Source organism: Palaemon carinicauda, chromosome 4 (assembly GCF_036898095.1).
Source record: "Palaemon carinicauda isolate YSFRI2023 chromosome 4, ASM3689809v2, whole genome shotgun sequence".
Lineage (NCBI taxonomy): Eukaryota > Metazoa > Arthropoda > Malacostraca > Decapoda > Palaemonidae > Palaemon > Palaemon carinicauda.
The window spans coordinates 194,409,348-194,420,542 of NC_090728.1; the positions used below are offsets into that span (position 1 = coordinate 194,409,348).

The 11,195-nt window shown below is 33.9% G+C and overlaps 1 protein-coding gene across 1 annotated transcript; it reads left to right on the plus strand.

The window, feature by feature from the left end:
• Window positions 1–383: 383 nt before the first annotated feature.
• Window positions 384–10,889, plus strand: LOC137639815 (uncharacterized). Its single transcript, XM_068372057.1, has 2 exons — window positions 384–624; window positions 9,376–10,889. Exons 1-2 carry the CDS (start codon window positions 384–386, stop codon window positions 10,887–10,889), a joined length of 1,755 nt encoding a protein of 584 aa, XP_068228158.1.
• Window positions 10,890–11,195: the final 306 nt, after the last annotated feature.

Consider the following 11,195-nt stretch of genomic DNA (forward strand, 5'->3'; position numbering starts at 1 on the left):
TAGAGTGCCTTTAGAGACAAAAAACAGATACAGTGCCAATAGGGACAAAAACAGATATAGTACCAATAGGGACAAAAGCAGATACAGTGCCTATAGTGACAAAGATAGATATAGTGCCAATAGGGACAAAACAGATACATTGCCTTTAGGGACAAAAATAGATAGAGCGCTAATAGAGACAAAACAGATACAATGTCAGTAGGGACAACAACAGATACAGTGCTGGTAGGGACAAAAACAGATACAGTGCCAATAGGGACAAAAACAGATACAGTGCCTTGAGGGACAAAAACAGATACATTGTCTGAAGGGACCAAATAGATACAGTGCCTGTAGTGCCAAAACAGATACAGTGTCTGTAGGGACAAAAATATAGTACCTCTATGGACAAAAACAGATACAGAGCCAATAGGGACAGAAACAGATACAGTGCTTATAGGGACAAAAACAGATATAGTGCCAATAGGGACATATACAGATATAGTGCGTATAGTGACATAGCTAGATACAGTGCCAATAGGGACAAAAACAGATACATTGCCAGTTGGGACAAAAACAGATGTAGTGCCTATAGTGACAAATATAGATACAGTGCATGTATGAACCAAAAGAGATACACTGCCTGTAGGTACAAAAACAGATACTGTGCTAATAGTGACAATAACAAATACAGTGCCAACAGTGGTGAAATGAATACAGTGTCAATAGGGACAATAACATTTACAGTGTTAATATGGACAAAAATAGATATAGTGCCTGAGGAATACTGTTTTTATTTTATAAGAAATGTCTCTAGTGAAACAAGATATAATCCAGACCCTTATTATAAGGGAAAGGAAAGGAAGGCCTTATTGATTAGAAGTGGCCACCAACACTATTATCAACCGCCTCACGTAGTGTACTTGTACATAGAAAGATAGGGAGGAAGATTACATGTCCCTATACAAAGCTGGTATTAGATTAGACACATTCTATTGTTTGCTATCTTGATAGTATTTGATATCTTGGGAAAATTGTTGTAATTTCAAAATGGGTCATATCTCCCACCTATTTTGAAATTTTTATATATTTTTATATATGGCCAGGCACTTTTTTTGTTGTTGTATTATGATGAAGAACAAGTGTCTGGATATATATATATATATATATATATATATATATATATATATATATATATATATATATATATATATATATATATATATAGAGAGAGAGAGAGAGAGAGAGAGAGAGAGAGAGAGAGAGAGAGAGAGAGAGAGTGTCTGTTTATATATATATATATATATATATATATATATATATATATATATATATATATATAAGAGAGAGAGAGAGAGAGAGAGAGAGAGAGAGAGAGAGAGAGAGAGAGAGAGCAAGTGTCTGGTTATATATATACATACATATGCATATACATATTTTAGGTCACATCCAGCTCTCCCCGTCCTACAGGTAAAGGGGAAAGAAAATAGTCATACCCTGGCGAGAGAGGTATACATGTCCACGTGTGTGCATTTCTATCTAAATATTGAGTCGTCATTGTTGACGGGTCGCGTACACTAGTGTATATAGACTGAATAATTGTATCTGAGAGTGTACTTGAGTGTTATTGATAAACTTTTTTTTTTTTTTTTTTTTTCTTTTTTTTTTTTTTTTTTTTTTTTTTTACTCGCTTATTTCCGTTATGTTTTTATATAACCTAAAGTTGTTTTTTTCGGCTGTGTTGTTTCCGTTCTAAGTTTCCAACCCATTTTGCTTTAAGGGAAGTCTTGTAAACAGTGAAGCTGATAGATTGTAAGGAATAGAATGGCTAGAAGTTCTCTCTCTCTCTCTCTCTCTCTCTCTCTCTCTCTCTCTCTCTCTCTCTCTCTCTCTCTCTCTCTCTCTCTCTCTATCATTTTACTTTAATAGGGATGATTTCTTTTAATATTCTTTCAAGAAGTATTATTTTGAACCTAACATTTTGTATGAGGATTTAATTTTTGAGCTGCTACAAAGTTTAAAGGTTTAAAGGTCGCTCATGAATGACAGAGGCAAGGGACAGTGGCATTGCCCTATCAAGCAGGACAACGCCTTAGAGACTGACCATATATATACATATGATCAGCGCTCAAGCCCCCTCTCCACCCAAGCTAGGACCAAGGCTGGCCAGGTAATGGCTACTGATGACTCAGCAGATAGACTTATAGGCTCCCCCAAACCCCCTATCCCTAGCTCACAAAGATGGTGATGTTGCAGCAACTAAAGAAACTAAGAGTCTGAGCGGGACTCGAACCGCAGTCTGGCATTTACCAGTCAGGGACGTTACCACATCGGCCGCCACAGCCGTAAATTTTAGTTAATTGTTCTTTTTGTTGTAATCAAAATTTTTATTACCTTTTTTTGTTATTAATGTTTAATGCCTGGCACATTATATGATGTTTTTTTATTTTCACGTTATTTTCTAGGTTATTAGTATGCCTTATGGGTTATATTAACATACAGTAACCTTTCTAACAGATGTAATTATTATTATTATCATTATTATTATTATTATTATTATTATTATTATTATTATTATTATTATTATTTGTTAAGCTACAACCCTAGTTGGAAATGCAGGCTGCTATAAGCCCAGGTGCTCCAACGGGGAAAATGGACCAGTGAGGAAAGGCAAGGAAAAATAAAATATTTCAAGAACAGCAACAACATTAAAATAAACATCTCTTATATAAACTATAAAAACTTTAACAAAACAAGAGGGAAATCACAGTAATATCCATAAAACTAACTCATTATGAAGAGTTGCTTTCAAACGTAAATCTCTATTGACAAAGCATTCAAAAGAACTTCAGATCGTTGACCTTTGTTATTTTGACGCCAGTAAAAGGCTAATGCCGGACAGTGCTCTAAAATGATCCTTGTTGTTTCGTGTTTGAAAAAAAATAACCCACAATATTTAATAGTGAATTTCCATTTGAACGAAATTGCATAATACGTTAAGTGGTTGGTCATTTCATGCAAAGTTTCCTTTTGATTTCATGTGTTTATTATTGTTATTACTTGCCAAGCTACAACCCTTGTTGGAAAAGCTGGATGTTATAAGCCCAGGGGCTCCAACAGGAAAAATAGCTCAGCGAGGAAACAAGAAGTAATTACCAATTGAAATAAAATATTTTTAAAACTGTAACAACATTAAAATAAATATTTCATATATAACCTATAAAAAAATTTATGAAAATAAGAGGAAGAGAAATAAGATAGTGTTCCCGAGCGAACCCTCAAGCAAAAGAACTCTAACCCAAGACACTGGAAGGCCATGGTACAGAGGCTATGGAACTACCCAAGACTAGAGAACAATGGTTTGATTTTGGAGTGTCCTCCTAGAAGAGCGGCTTACCCTAGCTAAATAGTCTTATCTACCCTTACCAAGAGGAAAGTAGCCACTGAACTTTTAAATTGCAGTACTTTGAGTGAAGAAGAACTGTTTGTTAATCTCAGTGTTGTCAGTTGTATGTGTAGGCAGAGAAAATATGAGCCGTAACCAGAGAGAAATCCAATGTAGTGTTATTGGGGAATTATGCTTTAAGATTCCCTTTATGAACCCAACCAACGTCAATGGAAGACTCTCTCTCTCTCTCTCTCTCTCTCTCTCTCTCTCTCTCTCTCCTCTCTCTCTCTCTCTCTCTTTCTAAACCAGCCACCCGTTGAGATACTACCGCTAGAGAGTTATAGGGTCTTTCGACTGTCCAGACATTACTACGTTGGATCCTTCTCTCTGGTTACGGTTCATTTTCTCTTTGCCTTCACACACGCACTGAATAGTCTGGCCTATTCTGTACATATTCTCCTCTGTCCTCCACACAGGTTACCAAGCAATTCTTCTTCACTCAAGGAGTTAACTACTGCACTGTAATTGTTCAGTGGCCACTTTATTCTTGGTAAGGGTAGAAGAGACTCTTTAGTTATGATAAGCAGCTCTTCTAGGAGAAGGGCAATCCAAAATCAAACTATTGTTCTCTAGTCTTGGGTAGTGCCATAGCCTCTGTACTATGGTCTTCCACTTTCTTGGGTTAGAGTTCTCTTGCTTGAGGATACACTCGAGCACGCTATTTTACCTAATTTCTCTTCCTCTTGTTAAAGTTTTTATAGTTCATATAGGAGATACTTATTCTAATGTTACTCTTAGAATATTTTATTTTCCTTTTTTACTTTCGTCACTGGGCTATTTTCCCTGTTGGAGCCTCTGGGCTTATAGCATCCTGCTTATCCAACTAGGGTTATAGTTTAGCGATTAATAATAATAATAATAATAATAATAATAATAATAATAATAATAATAATAGATATGTGAACATACTACACATTACTTTAAAATGCTGCCATTGTTATTGACATATCAGCATCCTTTTGATTACATACAATACTCATTATCACGGGTCACTATCACCTTTATGGGCTTTTCATTTGAACAGCATGTATTAGCTTTGTTTGTTTGTTAATTAACTCTACTTGATATTGTTTGTGCACGTGGATTAACAGACATAATCACGCAAGTAATCTCTCTCTCTCTCTCTCTCTCTCTCTCTCTCTCTCTCTCTCTCTCTCTCTCTCTCTCTCTCTCTCTCTGTATATATATATATATATATATATATATATATATATATATATATATGATTATGTATATATATATATATATATATATATATATATATATATATATATATATATATATATACATACATACAATATGTGTATGTGGTGCGTGTCAATTTTTCTGTATTTTACATATATATTTATATATTTACATAAGTATACATGCAAACAAATGCACACACATATATATTGTGTGTGTCCTTTTAAACAGCAAGTTTTCCCTAAATTCTACGATCAGCCAGTGATTCGGTTAATGGCATTTCATTCAATGTCTTTAATCTTGATTAATTTTTGCCTTCCTATTGGAGACTCAACCTTTCTCTACTGAACTACGGATTGGGAACATATTCTTCCTGGTTTGTGTGTATGCTCTTTGCACTCCCCGAGAGAGATCAGTTCACCAAACTTTCAACTAGGCTCCACAAGGCACAAAAAGGGTTGGGAAAACCTAGACCTACATGGCTGAGGACTATGAAACGTGAAGTTGGGAGAAGTATTGATTTAAATACTCAATATAACAATTGGCAAAATCTAACTGAAGCCGTTTGTGTCAAGAGGCGTAGGAGGAGAATGGAATTGATAATGAGGATGAAATTTACTTATCACTCATTAAAATTTTCAGTAGATGTAAAACTTTGTCTCGTTTTAATAAGCGTCGTTTTGAGTAGCCAATATGAGGATGGTAACTATCGTTATTCCGTCACATCAGAGAGAAATGTTTCATTTTAGACTATGATAATTAGGTCTTTCGAAATGATACCATTCATGGCTTTTTAAAGTGTTAATTTGGTTTGATTTTACATTTAAAATGATTATATTAATATTAGATTAATTTTAATTGCAATTTTATTTGTGAAGTGTGCGTATATTGGTATTATTGTTATTATTATTATTATTATTATTACTTGCTAAGCTATAACCCTAGTTGGAAAAGCAGGATGGTATAACTCCAGATGCCACGACAGGGAAAATAGCCCTGTGAGGAAAGGAATTAAAGAAAAATTAAATATTTTCAGAACAGTAACAATATTAAAATAGATATTTCTTATATTCAAAATGCTTATATTAATACTAGATTTTCTTTTTTGTGGTGTACATGTGTACAGGTAATGAACTTTTTCAATTGTTTACTCTTACGATCACTGTATATATATATATATATATATATATATATATATATATATATATATATATATATATATTATATATATATATATATATATATATATATGCATTTACAAATATATTATGTTATTCAATTAACACCGATTTATCATTTATATTGTAAATTATTACCAAATTAACTTTGCAAATCATCATATTCACTTACAACCGAATTTGATTTTTTTTTCCTCGTGAGTTATCCATTTTCCAATATATATTACCAAAAATTTTCAATGCCAATTTCCCGGAAATGTATACTGTGAAAATATTTTTGTTCGTGGGGTAACAATTTTCGTGGTCTTCGTGGGTGGACGAATCCACGAAATTAAAAACCCAACGAAAATTTTTATACACTCATAATTTAGTATTGAACTAATTTTTATACACTCAGAATCTAGTATTGAACTAATTTTTATGCACTCAGAATTTAGTATTGAACTAATTTTTATACACTCAGAATTTAGTATTGAACTAACTTTTATACACTCAGAATTTAGTATTGAACTAACTTTTATGCACTCAGAATTTAGTATTGAACTAATTTTTATACACTCAGAATCTAGTATTGAACTAACTTTTATGCACTCAGAATTTAGTATTGAACTAATTTTTATACACTCAGAATCTAGTATTGAACTAATTTTTATACACTCAGAATTTAGTATTGAACTAACTTTTATACACTCAGAATCTAGTATTGAACTAATTTTTATACACTAAAGAATTTAGTATTGAACTAATTTTTATGCACTCAGAATTTAGTATTGAACTAATTTTTATACACTCAGAATCTAGTATTGAACTAATTTTTATGCACTCAGAATTTAGTATTGAACTAACTTTTATACACTCAGAATTTAGTATTGAACTCATTTTTATACACTCAGAATTTAGTATTGAACTAACTTTTATACACTCAGAATTTAGTATTGAACTCATTTTTATACACTCAGAATTTAGTATTGAACTAATTTTTTATACACTCAGAATTTAGTATTGAACTCATTTTTATACACTCAGAATTTAGTATTGAACTAATTTTTTATACACTCAGAATTTAGTATTGAACTCATTTTTATACACTCAGAATTTAGTATTGAACTAATTTTTTATACACTCAGAATTTAGTATTGAACTCATTTTTATACACTCAGAATTTAGTATTGAACTAATTTTTATACACTCAGAATTTAGTATTGAACTCATTTTTATACACTAAAGAATTTAGTATTGAACTAATTTTTATACACTCAGAATTTAGTATTGAACTCATTTTTATACACTCAAGATTTAGTATTGAACTCATTTTTATACACTCAGAATTTAGTATTGAACTCATTTTTATACACTCAGAATTTAGTATTGAACTCATTTTTATACACTCAGAATTTAGTATTGAACTCATTTTTATACACTCAGAATTTAGTATTGAACTCATTTTTATACACTCAGAATTTAGTATTGAACTAATTTTTTATACACTCAGAATTTAGTATTGAACTCATTTTTATACACTCAGAATTTAGTATTGAACTAATTTTTTATACACTCAGAATTTAGTATTGAACTCATTTTTATACACTCAGAATTTAGTATTGAACTAATTTTTTATACACTCAGAATTTAGTATTGAACTCATTTTTATACACTCAGAATTTAGTATTGAACTAATTTTTTATACACTCAGAATTTAGTATTGAACTCATTTTTATACACTCAGAATTTAGTATTGAACTAATTTTTATACACTCAGAATTTAGTATTGAACTCATTTTTATACACTAAAGAATTTAGTATTGAACTCATTTTTATACACTCAGAATTTAGTATTGAACTCATTTTTATACACTCAGAATTTAGTATTGAACTCATTTTTATACACTCAGAATTTAGTATTGAACTCATTTTTATACACTCAGAATTTAGTATTGAACTCATTTTTATACACTCAGAATTTAGTATTGAACTTGGACTCATTTGATTTGTGTTGGTGACCTACATTTTCTAAACCATTGTGGATTACTAATTATTTTGATTTGTCATTGTGAATATGTTTTATTTTGGTGTGCACTATGTTAATTATTGCATTGCAAATGAACATTTTATCATAATTGGGCTTCAACTAATAACCAAAAAAGGTAAAAGTTCCAAAAACGGAAATCCACGAATTTAAGAATCCGCGAACCAACTTTTTTTTTTTTTTTTTTTTTTTTTTTTTTTTTCTTTTTCATAAACCAACGAAAATTGGTACCCACGAATGAAATTACATTCACAGTAATTACAAGCTGGCATTGACACTGATGTAATTCATCATGGCGGTATATGTTGAAGCTGATTTTCACGTTCATCTGCCATTACATAATTAATTTTATAAAATTATAAAAATCTGTATATTACTGACGTCGTATAATTACATTTATAAACGATTAAAATATACGAATATTACTGTCGCCACATAATTACGTTTATAAATAAGATGAAAAGGTTTTTTATTTTTTTAATTTTTTTTTTGTCCGTAATGATAATTATAACATAAGGGTATTGGTTTTTTTTTTCGATAAGTGTTTGGCCATCATAAAAATAAGGGGACTTAGAACTGTTGTGTTACTTTGTGATAAGCCACTTTACATCTCACCGCTTCTTATATTTTAGTACTAAATATGTAATCACACACACACTATATATATATATATATATATATATATATATATACACGTATATATATATATGTATATATATATATTGTACATTTAAACGTGTTTTTCATATTTCAATTAAGCCATGTATATTAAAACAAAGTCTGGATTCACTTAACGACCTCGGGATCAGACCCCCCAGGCGAAATCAATCAAAGACTATAATATCTGACCGGCCGGGTTTCGAACCCTGGTCCAGGATACTTGTATGCCATTGACCATACCACTCAGCCACGAAGAAAGTATATATATATATATATATATATATATATATATATATATATATATATATATATATATATATATATATATTATTTTTATCTTTATCTTTTAATTTTCCCAACTTATTCACTTAAGTAATTTTTAGTTGCAAATCCAAGTTCGATGTTCAGTATTTTGAAACGGTTGGGTCAAGTGGAGAAAATAGGGAAAAGTAGATTTAGTTAAAAGATTAGGCAGTCCATAAATGTTTAGTAGAGGCAGGAGTGAAAGTCATAAAAGTAATGACCAGACGAATTGAAACGTATTACTGGAATAGTCTCCAAGTTCAGGAGGTGGTAGAGTGTATATAAAATTGTGGCGAGCAGTGTCTCTGATCGTAGGATGTCGTGGCTAGTTCATATACCGTAATGCCATGAGCCATCTTTATAGGGTTCTATTTGTGGAAGTTGTCTGCACATATGTTCATTTTCAATTTACCAGCAAAATTTTATCTTTGGTTTTTACAGTAAGCACCTTTTAAGGGAACGTAAAAAAATCTCTCTCTCTCTCTCTCTCTCTCTCTCTCTCTCTCTCTCTCTCTCTCTCTCTCTCTCTCTCTTTTGAGTTGTTAATGAAGTGTATTGTATACTTTCCAGTAGTGGATAGTTCCGTGACAAAGAAGCAGTTTCAGTAACTATAATTGGCCTCTACCTTCATCACACTTACTCACCTACCTTCATCACCCCTTCACCCCTACCTTCATCACCCTTACTCCCCTACCTTTATCGCCCCTTCACCCCTACCTTCATCACCCCTTCATCCCTATCTTCATCACCCTTACTCCCCTACCTTCATCGCCCCTTTACCCCTTCCTATATCACACCTTCACCCCTAACTTCATCACCCCTTCACCCATACCGTCATCACCCCTTTCACTCCTACATTCATCACCTCTTCTCCCCTACTTTCATCACCCCTTCACCCTTCCTTCATCAACTCCTTCACCCCCTACCTTCATCAACCATCATCCCTTTAACTCTACCTTCATCACCCCTTCTCCCCACATTCATCACATGTTCACCCCTACCTTCATCCACCCCTTCTCCCTACATTCATTACCCCTTCACCCCCCTTCGCCACTACCTTCATCACCCCTTCACCACCACCTTCATCACTCCTTCACCCTTACCTTCATCACCTCTTCTCCCCACATTCATCACCTCTTCACTCTACCTTTATCCACCCTTTACCCTTCCTACATCACCCCTTCACCCCTATATTCATCACCCATTCTCCCCTACCTTCAACACCCCTTCACCCTTCCTTCATCACCACCTTCACCCCCTACCTGCATCAACCATCACCCCTTTAACTCTACCTTCATCCAACCCTATTCCTTATATTCATCACCCTTTCACCCCTACCTTCATCCACCCCTTCTCCCTACATTCATCACCCCTTCATTCATCACCCCTTCGCCACTACCTTCATCACCACCTTCATCACTCCTTCACCCTTACCTTCATCACCCCTTCTCCCCACATTCATCACCTCTTCACCTCTACCTTCATCCACCCCTTTACCCTTCCTTCATCACCCCTTCATTCATCACCCCTTCGCCACTACCTTCATCACCCCTTTCATCACTCCTTCACCCTTACCTTCATCACCTCTTCTCCCCACATTCATCACCTCTTCACTCTACTTTATCCACCCTTTACCCTTCCTACATCACCCCTTCACCCCTATATTCATCACCCATTCTCCCCTACCTTCAACACCCCTTCACCCTTCCTTCATCACCCCTTCTCCCCACATTCATCACCTCTCCACCTCTACCTTCATCCACCCCTTTACCCTTCCTTCATCACCCCTTCACCCCTGTATTCATCACCCCTTCGCCCCTACCTTCATCACCCCTTTGCCCTTACCATCATCACCCCTTCTCCTCTCATTCATCACCTCTTCACCTCTACCTTCATCCACCGCTTTACCCTTCCTTCATCCCCCCTTCACCCCTATATTCATCACCCCTTCGCCCCTACCTTTATCCCCCTTTCGCCCCTACCTTCATCCACCCCTATTCCCTACATTCATCACCCCTTCACCACTACCTTTATCACGCTTTCTCCCTACATTCATCACCCCTTTACTACTCCATTGATCCCCCCTTCGTCCCTACTCTCTTTTGTTTGACTTCCTAGATATTGTTTAAGTGACATCTCCAGACTCCATAAGGATTTTGTGGAAGACTTTTTTTTCACGACCATTTTATTCCCAGTTTGATTCTCCTGCAATATGATAAATGGATAGTACATTTCATTCAAGCTTTTTTCCTTATTTGAAACGTGTGGGAAAAGCTTTCTAGATGCGTTTCTCTCTCTCTCTCTCTCTCTCTCTCTCTCTCTCTCTCTCTCTCTCTCTCTCTCTCTCTTTATATATATATATATATATATATATATATATATATATATATATATATATATATATATATATATATGT